Raw genomic sequence first — 21,074 nt, forward strand, 5'->3', positions numbered from 1 at the left:
ACCACTTTGCCTACCTGTATACCATGGCAGTCATCTTTGTGTGCTCTGCTGACATGTAGATTAGGCGTAGAGCAATGATATTCCCCACTGGAATATACTTTCAGATTTCTTGCGAGTCTCAAATTTAACTGAATAGTTCAGTAGCAAAACAGCTACATCCAGAGCATCAGGCGACTTTCCCCATACGTGACAAGTGGCTTTCAACAGTTAAATTCACTTTATGTGAAAAACAAGAAGTGTTTGCACGCATGGGCCATGTACCACCCCTTGACTGACCCACTGCCAACTCACTGAGCTTCTGCTAATGCCATTCCAATGACTGATCTTTCGGAGGAGTGCAAGAACACCCTCGCTGACCTCTCGCTCGCCTCGCCTCGCCCTCCTTCCCTCCTCTGTAGAGATTCCACTTGATGCCTACCTTGCTGATTGGCCCAGATGAGATCATAAATGGATCAAAGACCACACTTTAACCACATGAGGAAGTCCAGGGAAAGAAAATGCCACTGAGATGAACTTGAATGTGAAATACAGACACCCCTGTGTATGAGAGCGAAAGAAGCGACAGACGCTATGAGGGGAATTGTAATCTGGAGGAGCTCGTGGGTTTGGGTGCAGATGGGGAGGTGGGGGGGGGGGGGTTTAAAAATTGTCATCGCGCCGGGAAGCCGGCTCCAACCCACTGACTTCCAAGTTTAACTCCAGCACATTTTGTTCCTTGTGCATAATTCCCCAGGGATAGGCAGCTTGCCTATTTACATATGTTAATTGCTCAATTAGAGCAATATTTCAACTCACTTTCAAATTTAACGTTGCATCCACGGATTTCCCGAGCTTCCTGAAAGCCGCCAGTGAAGGCATGGCGAGAGTACAACGGCAATTGAGGGGGCTGTCAATCTCATGGAAATACTGCAATAGAGGTTACTTTCTACACTTTGGTGATTTTCTCAATCACATCCGGATAGGTGGCGCATTGGCTGTCTTAGACTTGACCTTGAATGGCGACCAAAATAACCAGCATCAGCATAGTGTTCAGAAACCTGTAGCTGAACAGCAGAGAGGACAGCGGCAGAGGGGGAGAGGCGGCTGAGAGGGGGAGAGCGGCGGAGCGAAGCGGCAGAGAGGGGGGAAGACGGCAGAGAGGGGGAGAGCGGCGGAGCGAAGCGGCAGAGAGGGGGGAGACGGCAGAGAGGGGGAAGAGTGGCGGGGCGGGGTGGAGAGGGGGGCAGGCGGCTGAGAGGGGGAGAGCAGCGGAGCGGGGCGGAGCGGCAGAGGGGGGAGAGGCGGCAGAGAGGGGGAGAGCGGCGAAGCGGGGCAGAGCGGCAGAGGGGGGAGAGGCGGCAGAGAGGGGGAGAGGCAGCGGAGCAGCAGAGGGGGGAGAGCGTTGGAGCGGCAGAGGGGAGGTGGGAGCGGCAATGGGGGGGGGTGGGGAGCGGCAGAGGGGGGCGGAGCGACAGAGAGGCACTATCCGGAAGGGTGTACAGCCAGATGCCGAGTTTCCTTGATATGTTTGAACAGTGGTGTCTCAGGAGGCTCAAGATGTCATGTCAGGTGGTGGCAGACATCTACAGACTCCGAGAAGACCTGCTCCCTGGTGACCATGCAATACCAGTGCTGTCAAAGTCACCACCGCCCTCAATGTTTTTGGCTCCGGATCCTTCCAGGGATCTGCTGGAGACACATCCAGGATCTCCCAGTCAGCCGCCGACAAATTCAGAAGACAGATGACTAATGGCTCGTTTTCCAGGGCCGACATTTATATGAACTTCTGCCTGCGATTACACCAGCCAGAATGAGGAGGCATTCAGGTTTGCGGCTCTGGCTGGCTTCCCACAGCTGCAGGGCGCCATGGACTGTACACACATGGCACCAATCAACCAGCAATATTCGTCAACCGCAAGGACTTCCACTCTATCAACGTGCAGCTGGAGTGGAACCACAAAAAGATATTCTGCAGGTGTGCATAAGATCCCTGGGGAGCAATGTTCCCTATAAGGCTCTCTGCCCGTCCTGCGCAGCCCAGGACAGGCTTTTTCATTGTTAAGTTTTGCATGAATAGGCCACGCAACCCCCTAAAGGGGACGCACACCCCCCAAAAATAAGAGGGAACATTGTCAGGGAGCTGCCACGATGCCTTCGTCCTGCGTCAGTCCAAGCTTCCTGACATCTTAGGACATGCAATCAGATTTAAGGGGTGGCTGCTAGGAGACAAGGGATACCCACTCCAAACTTGGCTGATGATACCCGTCAGAAACCAGACCAATGAAGACCACGTGTGTGATTGAACAAGCCATCGGCATGCTGAAGATGCGCTTCGGGTGCCTGGACAGATTCAGAGGCGCCCTTCAGTATACACCAGCCAAGGTCTCCAGAATGCTCTTTGGGGGTTTTATTGAGTCTTGTGAACATCACATGAATAGCTAAGCCACTCACAGTGCAACAGCTCCACAAACCTGTGAGCATGCTCACACTACACCGCCATTGCCCCTTATCCCTTAATACCTTTGGTTATCAAAAATCTATCAATCTCAGATTTAAAATTAACAATTGACCCAGCATCTTTGCAGAAGAGAGTTCCAAACTTCTACCACCCTGTGTGTGTAGATGTGTTTCCTAACTTCACTCCTGAAAGACCTGGCTCTAATGTTTAGACTATGCCCCCAGTCCTAGACTCCCCAACCAGCGGGAATAGTTTCTCTCGATCTACCCTATCTATTCCCCTTAATATCCTGAAAACTTCGATCTGATCAACCCCAACCTTCTAAATTCTAGGAAGTTCAACCATAATTTGTGTAATCTCTCCTCGTAATTTACCCATGTAGTCCATATGCTTCATCATATGTCAAATAGGGAATATTTCAGTACTAGATCTTTTTATATGACTTTAGAAAGAGTTAAAAATTTGTATCTTCAAGGGAGTGTTATTGACTGTGACAAATGTGTTCAAAGACAATCCCATTTTTATGAGCCACAAGGGGGTTGATTTTGGCATGGGGCGACGATTGGGCAGGAAGTGGACTTGCCTCACTTACCTGATGGCATCAGCAGGGGGCCTAATCGATTTTGGTAGATGGGCCGCATTTAAATAGAACAGGTGAGGTGCCAGCGCTAATCGTGCTGCTTATAGGCAACTCATCATTTGGGAGAGTAGGAAACCCGACAAGGCAGGTGCCCAGCAGTTTCTTAAACGATAAGGGGATAAGGGGTTATGGGGAACGGGCGGGAAAGTGGAGCTGAGTCCATGATCGGATCAGCCATGATCTTATTGAATGGCGGAGCAGGCTCGAGGGGCCGTATGGCCTACTCCTGCTCCTATTTCTTATGTTCTTATTTGGCTCTTTACATCAAGTGTCAGCTTGGCTCAGTTGGCAGCACTCTCACTTCTGAGTGGGAGGGTGATGGGTTCGGGCCCCGCTCTGGGATGCGAGCACGGAATCTGGGTTGTCATTTTAGTGCAGTACTCGGAGTGCTGCATTGTCAGAGATGCTGTGTGTCAGAAGAGACGCTAAAATGAGGTCCCGTCTACCTATTCAATTGGTCATTCAGCACTGTTAAAATAATTGCAGGTTCTCCCAACCCCAAAAGGCATATTAACTGTCCATTCATCTCATTTGCTATTGCAGGACCTTGCTATGCACTAATGGCTGCATTTCCAGAGTAATTAATTGGTTGAGAGGCCTGCTGAGATGTTGAAAGAATGCAAGTTCGTTCCGTGGTGCCTGTGCTAGCTCCACATTAGCGTTATCTGCTTCTAGTCGTATTTTCCTGCTGTTTCCCCATACTCTTTAATATTATTTTCCTGCGGATTCACATTACGGGTAACACTTTGCTATTGGCTGCTTTATAGCATCAGATTTAATGGGGGACTTCATGCTATTCTGGTCCTTTTCTAGAAAGTAAGTTCACAGAGGATGAAATGGACAGTTTGGAATATGTTTTTCTTTCATTTGATGCTAGCTTTTATTTTATTCTTCGTAAGAATGCATGTGTTGCTGGAGCAACAGCGAGCCTGGGATCTTTTGAAGAGACTCATGGGTGAGTGTTCTTGACCAAATGGCCAAATCATGGGCCACCCCGAGCTGTGTGAGACCACCGTAGGTCGGGGCTATAGAGCTGGAGCGCCGGGCCCTGGAACATCGTGGGCGAAAGTGCGGCGAATGAGGGTACGGGGCCCAGAAGAGCCAAGGGCCCAGGGGCAGCACGGACCAGTCCACACTGCGATATGTGTGCACACTGGGTCCGTGCAGCAGAGCTGGTCTCCAGTCATTCTGGTTCAACCCTTGCCACTGGACCAAGACCTAGCTCTGTCGAGCCCGTGTGGTGGCTGATGTGCAATGGTCACCACATGTTAAAAAAATCCACGCATAGGTATCTTCCACCCCCTCAACTGGAATTCAGCACTGGAACATCGGGTCCTTTATTGAAACATCTGTGAACTCTTGTGGAAGCAATTCATCCTCGTTCGAGGGACCGCCTAGAATGATGATGACAGTAGCACCTTAAAGTGGAGGGCGGGGGTTAAACAAAGTATCAGAGTTCAGTGGCAGTGACATTTCATGAGCACACGCAGTAGCAAGGAGATGGATTCATGGAACTCTATGAGGATCAAAACGCTCAAGAAACTGAAGAAAGAAAATGAGTACTCGACCTGCCTCTAGCTTTCCCTGACTGCAGCTAGGGATTCCTTTAAATAGCACTTGTGAGTAATCGCCTCCCAGTCTGCACTGCCCCTGGTGCGTGGGTGGGTTCAGGAAGTGGCAGCGGCACTGGTGATTGACAGGAACATGGCATTGAGAGTCCTAACAACATCAGTCGACCCATGTTTGAATATTTTAAATCAGCCTCTTACCAATGTCAGGCTGACCACCTAAATCGAGGTATGTATGAAAATTGGTAATGGACGGCAAGCCACCCCCCATGATTTTCATCCCACTATCATCCCATTTATGGCATAAACAGGCAGTAGCAAGACAAAAATCATCCCAAACTGTCTACTTGAGAGCAGCTAGCCTATTTGATATTTATATCAGCATGATACAGTGGTTTTGTTCTGATGGGATAATTGAATTAGTGGTCCCTAGAAAATAATGAGTATTTTATCTGCAGACTCTAATCGGACATTATGAATGGTTGCTGCTTCATTCAGATGTCAAAACTAAACGAACCATAAAATAGCATAATGATTTATTGGCTATTCAGCTTGAAGTGGAGTTCACATATTAGTGCGCCACATGCATTTCAAAAATGTGCTTGGCTTTTGTGAAGACAGAACAAAATAGTTCCCATCTTACCAAGAATCTGACTATTCCTGTCAAGAAGCAGGAAATGCCTGCTTAGGTGGTAGACATCCTCTTAAAGTAACTCGTTATGAGCAAAGGATAAATCTTGGTATCCAACTTGAAATGCACGGGATAGAAATGCGTCTTCGGGGAGGCTCAAAATGGTGGGTATCGCGTTGGCCGCACATTATACACTGCGCCCTATGTTCAGTGCCAATCACTTCAGTGCCAAGTGATACCGTCCATTTCTGCTACTCTCCAAGACCAGTTTCGACCCCCACATGTCCTCATTGTTGAAGTCAATCTCTGAATACCTTCCTCCAGACTCTTTTCCTAATAAATTTTGGTCTGGGGCAATACCCATGACATTTGCCTTATACCATACCCAAGTCTATAAACATCATGCTGACGTTATTGAAATTTCAATCGTGATTTTCACACATGGTTTAGAAGCACAGCTGATTTCACAAGAGTCCATTTTGACAAAAGAGGGGAGATTAGGAAAATATTTTTAAGCAGCGAGTTGTTGTGATCTGGAATACACTGCCTGAAAGGGTGGTGGAAGCAGATTCAATAGTAACTTTCACAAGGGAAATTGATATATACTTGAAAAGAAAAAAAAAAATCAGGCTGTGGGGAAAGAGCAGGGGAGTGGGACTAATTGAATAACTCTTTTGGCACAGGCATGATGGGCTGAATGACCTCCTTCTGTGCTGCATCATTCTATGTGTGAATTATTTCCCATGTCCCACTGCTTCAAGACAGGAATTCTCCTCGTACCATGTTTGCAAGAGATACTGCAACAAATTAGCTTTAAAATTAGAAATGTTGGTGACATTACAGAAATACTACACATACATTAGATTAATGGCACAGAAACAGGCGATTCAGCCCAAACAGTCCATGCTGGCATTTATGCTCCACTCGAGCCTCCTCCAGTCTTTCCTCATCTAAAGCTATCAGCATAACCCTCTATTCCCTTCTCCCTCCTATGCTTGTCGAGACTCCCCTTAAATGCATCTACACTATTTGCCTCAACTACTCCCTGTAGCAGCGAGTTCCACATTCTCACCTCTCTCTGGGTAAAAAAGTTTCTTCTGAATTCCCTGTTGGATTTCTTGGTGATTATCTTATAGTAATAGCCTCTAGTTACGCTCTTCCCCACAAGTGGGAACATTCTCTCTGTATCCACTCTATCAAAATCTTTCATAATTTTTTACACCTCTATTAGGTCAACTCAGCCTTCTTTTTTCAAGATTAAAGAAACCCAGCCTGTTCATCCTTTCCTGATAGGTGTGCCCTCGCATTTCTGGTATCATCCTTGTAAATCGTCTCTGCACCCTCTATATCCTTTTTATAATATGGTGACCAGAACTGTACGCAGTACTCCAAGTGTGGTCTAACCAAGGTGTGATACAGGTTTAGCATAACTTCCCTACTTTTCAATTCTATATCTCTAGAAATAAATTCTAGTGCTTGGTTTGCTTTTTTATGGCCTTGCTAACCTGTGTCTCAACTTTTAGTGATTTGTGTATTTGTACTCCAAGACTGCCTATGATGATTTGTTCCTCTACCCCAACGAGACTTGTACCCTCCAAGTAATAAGTAATCTCCCTATTCTCACATTTATGTGTTGAACTTCATTTACCAATTATATGCCCATTCTCAAATTTATTAATGTCCCCCTGTAATTTGTTGCAGTCCTCCTCAGTATTGATTATCCCACCCCCCCCCCAATTTAGTGTCATCCACAAATTTAGAAATTGTCTTTTTGATTTCAAAGTCTAAATTGTTAATATAAATTGTGAACAACAGTGGTCCCAGCACTGATCCTTGTGGAATACCATTACCCACCTTCTGTCACTGTGAATAGCTACCCTTTATTCCTACTCTCTGCTTTCTGTCTTGAAGCCAGCTAGCTATCTATTCTGCTACATGTCCCCTGACTCCACATTCTCTGACCTCGTTCATCAGTCTATTATGTGGTACCTTACCAAAGGCCTTTTCAAAATTTAGATAAATTACATTACCATAGTCTACTCTCTCTGTTACCTGTTCAAAAAATTCTATGAAGTTGGTCAAGCAAAACTTTCCCTTTTGAAATCCATGCTGACTATTCATTATTATATTTTTGATTTCTAGATGATCTTCTATTTTCCCCTTTAGTAGGGATTCCATTATTTTTTCAGCACCGATATTAAGCTGACTGGTCTATAGTTCCCTGGACATGTTCTATCCCTTCCTAAATATAGGTATCCGCCAGTCCTCTGGCATGACACCTTTCCCGAATGAATTATTATATGTGTAGTAATGCCTCAGCTATCTCTTCCCTAGATTCTTTTTAAATTATTTGAAAACATAACCAACTGTATAACATTTCTATGGACAACAATCAGTGAGAAAACAAATATCTCTGCCCATGAATGTATCAATGACAGCTCAGGCATGTGATTATTGCCCACTATGAATAAAACTGACAGAAAAACTCATGAGTGAGTAACTTTCAGCTTAAAATTACATCACTGGCTTTGTGGTGATGTATATATTTTTTGCCAGTTGAATACTAGCTGCAAATTCAATTTCACAATAAGCCATGGGAACTCACGATTCACAAAACCCAGGCCCTGGGGACTCACGATTCATGATATCCCGAGCCCTGGGGACTCACGACTCGCGACATCCCGAGCCCTGGGGACTCACGACTCGCAACATCCCGAGCCCTGGGGACTCGCGACTCGCGACATCCCGAGCCCTGGGGACTCAGGACTCACGATATCCCGAGCCCTGGGGACTCACGACTCACAATAGCCCGAGCCCTGGGAACTCACGATTCACAATAGCCCGAGCCCTGGGAACTCACGATTCACAATATCCCGAGCCCTGGGGACTCACAATTCACGACATCCCGAGCCCTGGGGACTCACAACTCACAATATCCCGAGCCCTGGGGACTCACAACTCACAATATCCCGAGCCCTGGGGACTCACAACTCACAATATCCCGAGCCCTGGGGACTCACAACTCACAATATACGAGCCCTGGGGACTCACAACTCACAATATCCCGAGCCCTGGGGACTCACAACTCACGACATTCCGAGCCCTGGGGACTCACAACTCACAATATCCCGAGCCCTGGGGACTCACAACTCACAATATCCCGAGCCCTGGGGACTCACGAGTCACAATATCCCGAGCCCTGGGGACTCACGAGTCACAATATCCCGAGCCCTGGGGACTCACGATTCACGACATCCCGAGCCCTGGGGACTCACAACGCACAATATCCCGAGACCTGGGGACTCACGATTCACGACATCCCGAGCCCTGGGGACTCACAACTCACAATATCCCGAGCCCTGGGGACTCACAACTCACAATATCCCGAGCCCTGGGGACTCACAACTCACAATATCCCGAGACCTGGGGACTCACGATTCACGACATCCCGAGCCCTGGGGACTCACAACTCACAATATCCCGAGCCCTGGGGACTCACAACTCACAATATCCCGAGCCCTGAGGACTCACGACTCGTGACATCCCGAGCCCTGGGGACTCACGACTCGTGACATCCTGAGCCCTGGGGAGTCACGATTCACAATATCCCGAGCCCTGGGGACTCACGATTCACAATATCCCGATCTCTGGGGACTCACGGTTCACAATATCCCGAACCTGGGGACTCACGATTCACAATATCCTAAGCCCTGCAGACACAGAATGCACAAAGAGCCCCCAGCCCAGCAGAGTATTTTTGTAACCGAAGAAAATCCGTAGAATATATTTATTGATGTCACAGATGTTTGGATGAAGTGGGACATGAGAAATAATTCCAACCTATTTGACTGCATAATCTGCTGCTGTTCCAATCTTTGCGCGAAGTGTTGGAACTGGGGTTGGAATTGCTCTTACCCATTTCAAAAGTTGGCAATTATGGTACCTGTAGGCCTGTTAGGTTCAGTTACCCTCACTGAGTATTAACTTCTGGTGGTGCAAAAATGTGGCTGCATGAATTCGTATCTTGAGCCTGGTCACAGCTCTCCTATTGCACTCTTCACCTCTCCCTCTGCCGCACCCAGCTATTGAACAGATTCTTACTGCTGTAAATCACTGCAAAATATATCCCTCTGCCTCCAGAAATAATGGCAGCCTGTAACTAAAAAGAAGCAAAGTCACTCAAATTTATTATATTATTTGCAGTTTCAAACACTGCCCTTTTATACACTCCCTAAAGCCACCACCAGTATTCATATCTATTGATATATTAGATGTCTTGGGTATGGTATGCACTTGCTGTAGATGTCACGCTTTTCCTGTCACACTTTCTCCTGCACACTTTGCTGATAACAACTGCATTATTATAAAATAATTCACTGTGTCTCACTTAGTGGGGATGATAAATTAATATGAATGAATCAATTAGTTAACCCAGATCACTTGAGGGATTTTGGTCTTTCTACAAATGAGCAAATTCATCTCTCACTGAGTCAACCTGAATACTCTGTTTACCTTTTGATGTTACCTTCCCCAGCAGTATTTAGGCTCTGTGCTTCTGGAGATGAAATACCAGCAGCAGCAAACATAAATCATCATCATCATCATCATCATAGGCAGTCCCTTGAAATCGAGGAAGACTTGCTTCCACTCAAAGTGAGTTCTCTGGTGGCTGTACAGTCCAATGCAGGAATTACAGTCTCTGTAACAGATGGTACACACAGTGGTTGAAGGAAAGGGTGGGTGGGAGCCTGGTTTGCTGCACACTCCTTCCGCTGTTTGCGCTTGGTATCTGCATGCTCTCGGTGACGAAACTCGAGGTGCTCAGCTTTTCCTTCACTTTGGGTGGTCTTGGGCCAGGGATTCCCAGGTGCCAGTGGAGATGTTACACTTTATCAAGAAGGCTTTGAGAGTGTCCTTGAAGCATTTCCTCTGCCCATCTGGGGCTCACTTGCCGTGTAGGAGTTCCGAGTAGAGCACTTTATAGGGAGTCTCGCGGACAATGTGGCCCGACGGAGCTGGTCGAGTGTGGTCAATGCTTCGATGCTGGGGACGTTGGCCTGAGCGAGAATACTGATGTTGGTGCATCTATCCTCCCAGTGGATTTACAGGATCTTGCGGAGGCAGCGCTGGTGGTATTTCTCCAGTGCTTTGAGGTGTCTACTGTATATAAAATCATAAAACATAAATGCTGCATCCGACTGCCAATTTTTGTGGCTGCTACATCAATGAAGGTTTGTAGCCTGGCACTGAATGTCGCAAACTCAACTTCTGATCAGCTGCAGACATGCAAGGCGAAAGCAACTGCACAGTTGCTGTACTGCTTTTGTACCTGTACAGTTCTCCCAGCAACCGATGCTCCTTGCAATTCAAAATGAATAAATTCAGAACATCGGCAGCCCCCTCACATTGTAGACTATAAATCCACCAACAACAACAAAAACAATAGCACCTTTAATGTAGTAAAACGTCCCAAGGCATTTCACGGGAGCGATATCAAATAAACTTTAGCACCGAGCCACATAAGGAGATATTAGGGCAGATGACCAAAAGCTTGGTCAAAGAGGTAGGTTTTAAGGAGTGTCTTAAAGGAGGAAAGAGAGGTAGAGATGCGAAGAGGTTTAGGGAGGGAATTCCAGAGCTTAGGGCCTGTGTAGCCAAAGGCACGGCCACTGATGGTTGAACGATTAAAATCAGGGATGCTCAAGAGGCTAGAATTGGAGGGGGACAGATATCTCGAAGGGTTGTAGGGGAGGAGATGACAGAGATAGGGAGATACCAGGCCATGGAGGGATTTGAAAACAGTAATTCAAAGTCTTCTTTCCCACTAACGTCATTAGCACTCACAGTTTAAACAAAAATAACTATAATCAAACAAAATGGGTGTTACATTTTCTGATAATTCTTTGTAATTGTTTAAATAGTTTTGCGGGGGGGGGGGGGAAGTCAGTTATTATTGAATGTCACAAGAACGTACACATTCTCTTAAGTCCTGGAACATTGCAGAATAACAGTGTACATGCTGTTTTGTAGGTTTGGCTTTTAAAAAAGGTACTGAAAGCAAGAATCCTTAAAATATTTCCATTGGGCCTATTTTATAAGTAATTGTTTTTAAAAAGCAATTAATTTACAGGATGAATGAACTTCTAAAATTAGTTTACATTGCATTAGTAATGTAATTAAGTATGACTCTGTGTGAATGGGGTTACGATTATGCTTTTCCTCAAATACTGGCCTCTAAAACACAACTTGGGGGCACATTTCACTGGTGTTCAGACATTTACTGAAGACTGTAAGGCAAATTCACAGTCGCGGGCAAAACAGCACAGCAATTTCAATGTACCTAAATGCGAGGATTGTGAAAAGTTCAAACCGTGGCTAGACATACATACCTACATATCTAGTTAAAAAGCAATTTGAGGTGTCCTGAGGATGTGAAAGTAACTATAAAAATACAGGTTCTTTCTTTCAACTACCAGACAGACTGGTTTAAGGGTATCACATTTTGCTCCCACATTACTTAGACCACAAGAGATACCAACCGTTCTTTTCTCCACTACAAGTTTGCCATGGATACAGGGTGGTTTGTAGGCATCTCCCAAACACTAGGCTCCCAAATGTTAAACTGCCGGTAATTAATTAGCCATACATGTCATCTTTTGGTGCTGTATCTTCAGCTACGGTCCATCAGCGTGGTGGGATATGGACACAAATACGTTTAGACACTGAGCGGGTAATTGTAACCGAACCCGTCCGGCAGGTCTCGGGTTGGATTCCTGTTTCACACCCCATCCGATTTTACGTTACATTAATACTAGATACTACCCACGTAATCTGGGGTCAAATCTGCACACGTACCATTGTGAAAAGGCATGTTTGCAATAGGTAACTATACACAAAGACAGAGAGCGTTGTTCGGTGTGACTAACATCTGGAGTGCAGTCCACAATCACGGCAAAGTATATCTTGTACTATGGACTTGTTTAACACGATTTCCAATCATCTCAATCAATTCGTTCTGAATATTCTTGGGTAGATAATGGTCAGCAATCGCCTTCCTCTTGATGCGTCTAAGATGGAAGAGAGCTCAATCTACGGTTTCAAATAAACGCCTATGGCACACGATTCCTAAACACTCTCTTAGATTTTTTTAAAAGAAATAATGTTTACTAGTGGAGGAGATTTCAAGAAAGGGAAAAGAGAGAGTATAAATTTAGCCTGAGGGTCTTGCACACCAAATGTTAAAGATCTAGAAAATTTGTCACAATTGCTAAAAATAAAAATAAATAAATGAATGAAACGTATTTACCCTCTGTAACCATGGTGACTGTAACTTTTTATATATAATGAGCCAAAGATTGCTGCAAAGGAGAGTTTGGCGGCAAATGGCATCAATTGGAATTTTATGCTCACCATTAACAGCGCACTACATTTGAGCCGCAAATTGCTGGAATGTCGATCCGATAACTGCGCAGCGATGCCAATGTCGCACCTTGTGATAGCCTTGCCCAATGGCTTAATCAATGAAAGAAAAGAATAGAGAACGAAACAGAGCAAAAGACGGAGAAAGAAAGAGTGAATTACAGTCAAACAAAATAAAGAGACAGAAAGGGGAATAAAGAGGGTAAAGAGAGTGGATTAAGAGAGAGAGAAAAAAAAGACAGGAAGGAAATGTAAGAAAAAATGTTTAAAGAATAAGTAGAAGAAGAGGACATTGTAACCCAGTTATGTTTGAGAATTGTTGTATTGGTCCCTGAGAAATGAATGAGTGAATGGCAGGGTAGGTGTGCAGAATGTACTAACACTCTTGACCCATAAGGTATAGAACCCGTGTTCCCATCCATCAAGATCAGGAACAGTGGAACACCTAGTGGGTACACCATTGTACTGCTTTTATAGGAACATAACAATTGCAAGATGAAAAAAGACCATGGTCCATCTACTTCACCTTCGACCATCCTGATAATCGCATGATACAATGACAATAGAGTTGTTGACTAATCATAACAATCAATCTCTATCAATGGGTCGATAACAGACCCAGACATGACACAGGGAAAACCCCAATGGTGGAGAGTTTGGATAGCTCCAAAGTCAACTGCTACAATTACCACATCATGTCTCAATTTATTCATATACTGTATCCCAAAATGTAATTTTCTGAAAGAAATCCATCTAGTTTGCATTTGATTGAGTAATCCTCTGCCGAGCGTCAAAGCAACTTTGCATCCTGAAAACCATTGCCTTCCGACACTAACAGGAATGTGAATGGCAAGACTGACACAATAATACTGTCAAGACAAATAAAAAGGATTAAAAAAACCTCTAGGAACAATTCACTACCTGCTGGAATGAGACTCCACAGCTCCATTATTCCCTTCATCGGCCTCCAAGGTTGGGTTTCATGGTAGGACCATAAATCACGTCATTACCAGGGTCCTCTGTGACATTAATTACCAGCCTAAATGGCTGTGGTGCAAATAATTCGGAATATCATAAATCCAGCAATTTTGCGATTAGCATTAAGTTTAATGGGGAGCCTCACAGCGCGAAGGGACTTTTGTCAGCTTTGGAGAGGCAAACAGCAGAGAAAACCGCCCAGCAGTTTGCGGAGGATCGGAACAAATGACCTATCTCTTTTACTCCTCAAATTGTTGGATATTTTATGAATTAATAATAGGGCGCAACATTAATGCGTCATTCTCACGGTGCGACTTCCCAGCAATTTCTGGCCCAATGTATCTATTGATTTCAACTATCCCTGATGTTAATCGCTCAACCAGTGGTGGTCGTGCCTTCAGCTGCCTAGGCCCCAAGCTCTGGAACTCCCTGCCTAATCCTCTCCGCCTCTCTACCTTGCTTTCCTCCTTTAAGACGCTCCTTAAAACCTGGCTCTTTGACCAAGCTTTTGATCACCTGCCCTAATTTCTCCTGATGTGGCTCGGTGTCAAATCTTGTTTTGTAACATTCCTGTGAAGCGCCTTGGGATGTTTTACTATGCTAAAAACAAGTAGCTATTGTTATTACAAAACTGGAAGCACCTGCATTCCCATTGATGGAGTCACAGAGCCGGGATGCTGCGAGTGCGGGAGGCTGTGCAGTACCCGCTCCTCTGTAAACCCAACATTAACTGATTGTGAAACCTGCTAAATCTGAGATTCTGGCGCACTACAACATTCTGAATAATGGCAGGTGGTCACGGCCAGTGGGGTTCTGACGTTGGGGGTACGTTCTGTGGAGCCGGCAAATACCGCTCACTGTTAATGACATCCGTGGTCATTTAGCTGCCACCTGCCAATGCAAATAGCACAAGATTCCAGAATAAATGCCTCCCCTCTCCCCCCTCAGCACTCACAGCCCTGCAACAAATTTCATGTTTTCTAAATATAGAATTCTAAGAACATAAGGGAAAGAGATGGGTGAGAAAAGGCCATTCATTCCATCAAGTTCATCCTTCGAGTATCCTATCTCACCCTATCTCGGGACTTGACTTCCTCAAACGCCTTTTGACTCCAATGCCTTACCTGAAGATACTAGCCAGTATAGAGACCGGTAAGTCCGCCAATGGAATTGCAGCAGCCTATTAACGTGGCTTCCCCTGCCCCAAACCTTTGTGCTTGCGTGCCAATTACCCTGTCAGTAGTTTAATCAGGAATTACCTTAAATAATGCACCTCTTGGTCTCCTAAAGTTAAGGATAAATGTGAGGGTGGGTGGAATCTGCACGTGCATCATATACATATGATACAGCTTGTTTTTTTTGCCAATTCCCCCATTCATTTAATTCCACTCCCTTCCTTAAAATGACTGAGTGCAGTGGCCATATTTAATTCCCTCCCTGTTGGTGAACCCACTCGACTGTATTAGGGTACAACACTGTGGTTGAGAGTATAAGTGGGGTGTAACTCGATTTGCAATGTTTTAACTGATCCAAGACCAGGCAAGGAAGGAAGCAAAATAATGGCTGGACTGGATTTATGATGTTTCCTTTGCTGAAGCCGACAGTTCATTAAAGTGTAATGTCTCCCATTGTAAGCAAGTCTAGAACGAGAAGAGGCCGCTGGATCCATCCAGCCTTCTCCATCCAAAGACCAGGTGTGATTATTGGATTGTGCAGTCCCCTCACAATCTGACTTACTGAGATTTTCTTTGCTTTGCTACTATCATATAAAAGACTGTGAGGAAGTTCCTTGCCCTAATTCCATGAATATAAATCAAGCAATGCTAATCATGTCTATCACCCTCAATCCCCCTTATTAGCTGATATTGATTCAACTCCTTTTAATTGATCAGCAAACAACTACTTTCTCTGAGAATCTGTACCACATCTCGATTATCTACAGAACTAAAAACATGTAATTCTGTTGTAAAAAAAGACGTTTGCAGCTCAAGTTTTATTTTTCAAAAACTCAGGACAGATCAGTCGAAAACCAGTTTCGTCGAAAAGTGTAAGATCTGAAGTGGTCAGAACCAAGTTACACCACTTACCACTGTAGGCCAATAGTTTAGTGGTTGCTAATGATAACTGTTTTGGAATGATAGGAATGTCGAGGGGGCGGGAGGAGTAAATGGAATCAACAACTCCTGACAACCCACTTCAGTCTTACTGAGCCTTCAATCGAAATAAAATCAGCCGGTTCATCCCCAAAAACACAACAACTGCACCGCTCCAGTGTCAACTCTCAGCCACCCTGGATGACTGAAGCACCTTATAGCCGGCACTACCCCAGTTTCTAGCTTCTCCTGTCTCCTTGGCTGGTGTTCGAAGCGAAAGAGAACCCCCCAGCTATCACCGTGTAACATTAAGATTCCAACCCATAACAGCCCGGTTCCTCGACCAAAAGCACGCCATCTCCCGCACCGGGCAAACTGTGTGAGCGAGGAAGCAAAAGTGTTAAAGACAGACCTTGGGGAATCTGGAGATCACCCGGTCTCTGCTGACAGGTGGGGCATGGAAGGCACCGTTATTCATCCTTTCCTCTTCTCCGCCTGAAATTCCTCCGATTATTTCCTGCATTAAATCAAAGAAAGACTTTAGAGCAAGCAGCAGACTGAGAGTGCGGACCGCGATCACAAGAGGCTGCGGATTGCAGGGGACACACCAACTCCCACCTTCCACAGCCAGGGCACCGACTCACTTTGTACTGACGTAACAAGTCATTGTGTGCGGCATTCGGCACCGCACCGCCCGGCGCTCACCGCTCACCGGGTCACCGCACCGCCCGGCGCTCACCGGGTCATCTCATCGCACCGCCCGGCGCTCACCGGGTCACCGGCACCGCACTGCGCAGCCCGGCGCTCACCGCTCACCGGCTCTCGGCACGGCCGCCTGTTGGCAGCTTCTATGGCAACCAGCGTCTCTGGCTTCTAACACTGACATCAGGATAGGAGGGGCTTGCTTAAAGAGACTCTTCTGGGTTTTCTCAACTCCTTCAAAATCCTTCACTGCATTATTCCAAGCCCCCCCCCCCCCCCTCAGTTTCTCCCATTTGGAGATTGCAGCATGTGTTTAATGACAAATTAAGATAACCAGCTTCATATCTTTTGAGCAAAAGCTACCAATATCTGGAGAAAGATCGATCGTGTTGGTAAATGCAAGTCCTGGGCCACGAAGATGCCGGGCCATATTACTCGGTTTGCATTATTTTGATTTCAGCTAGGGCAAATTGGATAACTCGTTCAAAGAGCCGACATAGGGACACTAGGCCGAATGGATTCCTTCTGTGCTGTGAGATTTTACGATAAGACACAGTCTGATTAATAATTCTTGGTGTCCTCAGCACTGAATCCATTGGGTCTGGATGCATTTATATTACATAGTATTTACAGCAGAGAAACGGGCTATTCCACATGAGTCTCCTCCCACCCTTCTTCATCTCACCTTATCGAAGACCTTTTGAAAAATCCAAATATATTCGGGCAGAATTTCTGACGTCCCGGGCCCATATGAAGTTTCAACGGACTCAGGAAGGCTTCGGAAAAGCCGGTTTCCAGCGCGCAATGCACATGCGCTGAAAACCGGCTTTTCCAATCTGTCCGCAGATCGGGAGCAAGGACATGTGTACGTGGAGGTTTGGGCTATTTATCCATATTTTGAACGGCAAATGTCCTCAAAATTTTTGCGCCTGAAAAAGAAGGCGCATAGCCTACTTTTAGAGGCATAAGAGTTTAAAAATATAGGAAAAACATGATTAAAATAAAAATTTTAAAAAACACATTTCTGTTAAAACCCTGCCCACTCAGATAATGTTATTTTAAACCCTAACCCTAACTTTCTTTAAAAAACATGTGTAACATTTTTAATTTCTATTAGTTTATTGTGTGAGGTGTTTTTTAAATGTTTTATGTATTTTTTGTGAGTTTTGGGGGTTTTCTTATTCATTGTAATAGGAGTTTCGTTACAATGAATGAGAAAATACTTACCTGTGATTGGTTGTCCAGGCACAAGTGACTCCTGCGGACGTCCCGACATGCACGCGCTGCGTGTTGCAGGGAGAGGAGGCCTGTGGATCGGGAGTTACAGTGGGCGCAGCAGCTTCAGGTAAGCGTGAATTTTATTTCTATTTTTTATTGATTTGCCCGCAGGAAATCCTCCTTGGAATTTCTGCCCCATTATGTTGGCTACATTACCCTTGTCTGTAGACCATATTAAACCATAAAGTTCATCCAAGTGTTCCTAGAAGAGGTTCCTGCCAATGACTGAGCCAGAAGTATGTGACAAAGAGCAGAGGTCAGCAATGCGTGTAGATAAACTGCAGTCCTGAAATGAACCTCGACTGTGAACCAACGTTCCTATTAAGCTGTGCGACCATGCAGCAGTCTGGAGGTCCCACGCAAGCTGCTCACCGCCTTTACAAAGGAAATAATCGCGCATCACAAAAAATAGAATGGGCCGCGCAGCCAGTTAAAGCGCCCGTGAACCAAAATAAATTACAGGGAACACGGTGCTGAATGTGGGTACATTTTATGGTTTAACAATATCAGGCCCATTGGATTCAATGCCTGACATTCTATTCAACCCAAAGCATCACTTTCCATCAACATATTACCCCAGACAGCTCATTCGCACTTATACTGTTAATAAGTACTATATTGGTGAAGTGGAATTAACACTGCTAAATGCTGCTTCACTCACATCTGTCATGTTATCCTCACCTGGCATTTCAGTTCCTCTGAAACTCAGAGCTCCCATAACCAGAATACTCAACTCGCTTAGTGCACTTCATCCGATTGCCCACATGTCCAAATTAATTACAGGCATGAGTCTGCTAGCCCAAGAGGCTTCAAATTTGTGTAAGTAACTAGATTGACTGAAGATCATTTATGTTGTGTTGGCTGTTGATATATTAGTGGAGCTGGCACGATGTGAATGCAGTTTGACCCAGTTATTTGGAAGATTATGCAGTAAGTAGAGCAGGGATACTGACTCCAGAGGAATTACTACATTCTGATGTTATAGTGTCAAATTGGTGCCGCATTTACACCAGCACTAAGTTGACACTTTCGCAACAAGATAGTTGCTGGGTACAGACCAGCAGTGAAAGACATTACACCCACCAGCTTTCACAGCCAAGAAGCAACATACCCATTTTTATGTTTCCTCCATGTCACGCACCAATCATTTACTGAGATGCACTGACAGATCACCTTACCATAGAATTATTGAATGATACAACACAGAAGGAGGCCATTCGACCCATTATAACTGCTGGGTATTGATTTTGAACACCTCTATCAAATCTCCTTTTAAACTTCTCTGCTCTGAGGAGAATTTCAGAAATTTATGTACATACGCTATGCCCCCAGGTCTCTCTGTCCTGGCAAACTTTTTTAATTTGTACCATTTAGTTCACATTGTCTCTCCTCATTCTTCCTACCAAAATATATCACTTCTCTACATTAAATTTCATCCACCATGTGTCTGCCTATTTCATCAGTCTGTCTCTGTCCTCCTAAATCTGTTAGTATCCTTTTCATTGTTTACTACATTTCCAAATGTTGTATCATCTGCAAATTTTGAAATTGTGCCCTGTATACCCAAGTCCAGGTCATTAATATATATCAAAAAGAGCAGTGGTCCTAATAATGGCTCCTGGCGAACACCACAGTATACTTCCCTCCAGCCGGAAAAACAATCGTTCCACACTATTCTCTGCTGTCTAGTCCTTAGCCAATTTTGTACTTTAGCCACTTTAGTCCCATGGGCTTTAATCTTTCTCACAAGAATGTGGTACTTTCTCAAACTCCTTTTGAAAGCCCATATATCCTCATCAACCCTCTCTGTTACTTCATCAAAGAACTCGATCAAGTTAGTCAAACAGAATTTGCCTTTAACAAATCCGTGCTGACATTCATTTATTAGCCTATCATTTTCCAAATGGCAATTAATTTTGTCCCGGATAATTGTCTCTAAAAGTTTCTCCACCACTGAGGTTAGGCAGGCTGGCCTGTAGTTGCCAGGTTTATCCCGATCCCCTTTTTTGAACAGGCATGTAACATTTGGAATCCTCCAGTACTCTGGCACCACCCCCATATTCAAGGAGGATTGGAAGATTGTCGCAAAAGTCTTCGTAATTTCCAACCTTATTTCCCTCAGTTACATAGTATGCACCCATCCGGACTGAGTGACTTTTCTACTTTGAGGACTGCCAACCATTTAAGTACATCCTCTTTATCTATTTTTATCCTATCCAATATTGCTATTGCCTTCTACTTTGCTGTTACCTTGGCAGCAATGTTCCTGGGTCTGGAGGTCCCGCAAAGGCCGGCTCACCAACTTTTAAATGGGAAAACCGTGCATGCAGGAAATTTTAATGGGCCGCGCACCCAAAAACAATTAGAGGGAACATTGATTGGCAGCATCTCTTCTCTAGTGAAAACAGATGCAAAGTATTAATTTAGTACTTCAGCCATGCCCTCTACCACCACAAGAAGATCTCCTTTCTGGCCCTGAATAGGCTCCACCCTTCCTTTGATGACCTTTTTACTATTTATGTGTTTATAAAAGACTTTTGGCGTCTCTTTTATGTTAGCCGCTAATCTATTCTCATACTCTCTCTTTGCCTCTCTTATTCCCCTTTTTTTAAGATCTCCTCTGTACTTTCTATCTCAAAACTATGCCTATATCTGTGAACTGGCTCTGAGGAGTTGATGCAAATGGCATTCATTTGGCGCACATTGACTCGCCCAATGGCTGACTCAATGAAGAATTCACAGCGAGGAACTATTGTTGACTTCACTCTGCAGTGCAGTACATAACTGATTAACCTGGAGTTCACAAATGATTAACTCTAGCAAGAACTGGAAAACATAAATGAATTATTCAAGATGAGTGAGGACAAATATGGAGCAAATAAAGGATTGAAACCAGGGAAAGAAGTAGGACCATATCTAAGTTACGCACCCTGTTACTTCCTTTAAATTAATTTATTGAATAAACCTGAACTATTTGGTTATGTTTGAAAATTCTATGCAAGGTGAATTGCTGAAGTTTTAAATTCTGTCAAACGTGGGTTAACAAAGGAGATTCTGTCTCTTGAAATTAGCATGGAATCATAATATGGATTGCTTTAAGGGTTATCGTGAGTTGCACACTTTTTCCATGAGGTCATTTAGTTTGTTTTGGAGAACAGCTATAGCTGTCAAGAGATGGATTGCTCTCTGTGTCTTTTATTTCAGATTGTTTACTGCATTGTTGCAAGCAAACACATTGATAATTGCAGAACCAAAGTGAGAAACTAATAAACACAAAAGACTAATTTCTCTTGTTGTGCTCAATCCAAACAAATTGTGTTCATGGCAG

The 21,074-nt window shown here is 44.7% G+C and overlaps 1 protein-coding gene and 1 long non-coding RNA gene across 10 annotated transcripts in view; one reads left to right on the forward strand and one right to left on the reverse strand.

The window, feature by feature from the left end:
• Positions 1 to 21,074, reverse strand: part of rab36 (RAB36, member RAS oncogene family) — a 188,156-nt gene that overhangs the window by 62,425 nt on the left and 104,657 nt on the right. For 4 of the 8 annotated variants that reach the window (XM_070887539.1, XM_070887532.1, XM_070887537.1 and 1 more), the window contains one exon: positions 16,179 to 16,283. In XM_070887539.1, the coding sequence (XP_070743640.1) occupies positions 16,179 to 16,283 (105 nt within the window). The other 4 variants (XM_070887534.1, XM_070887535.1, XM_070887536.1 and 1 more) reach the window with 4 other exon arrangements.
• LOC139268818 (uncharacterized) overlaps positions 17,731 to 21,074 on the forward strand; it is a 100,530-nt gene continuing 97,186 nt past the window's right edge. For both annotated transcript variants that reach the window (XR_011594116.1, XR_011594117.1), the window contains exon 1: positions 17,731 to 17,813. This is a non-coding gene — a long non-coding RNA (uncharacterized lncRNA). The remainder of the gene's footprint in view (positions 17,814 to 21,074) is intronic.

Source organism: Pristiophorus japonicus, chromosome 8 (genome assembly GCF_044704955.1).
Source record: "Pristiophorus japonicus isolate sPriJap1 chromosome 8, sPriJap1.hap1, whole genome shotgun sequence".
Lineage (NCBI taxonomy): Eukaryota > Metazoa > Chordata > Chondrichthyes > Pristiophoridae > Pristiophorus > Pristiophorus japonicus.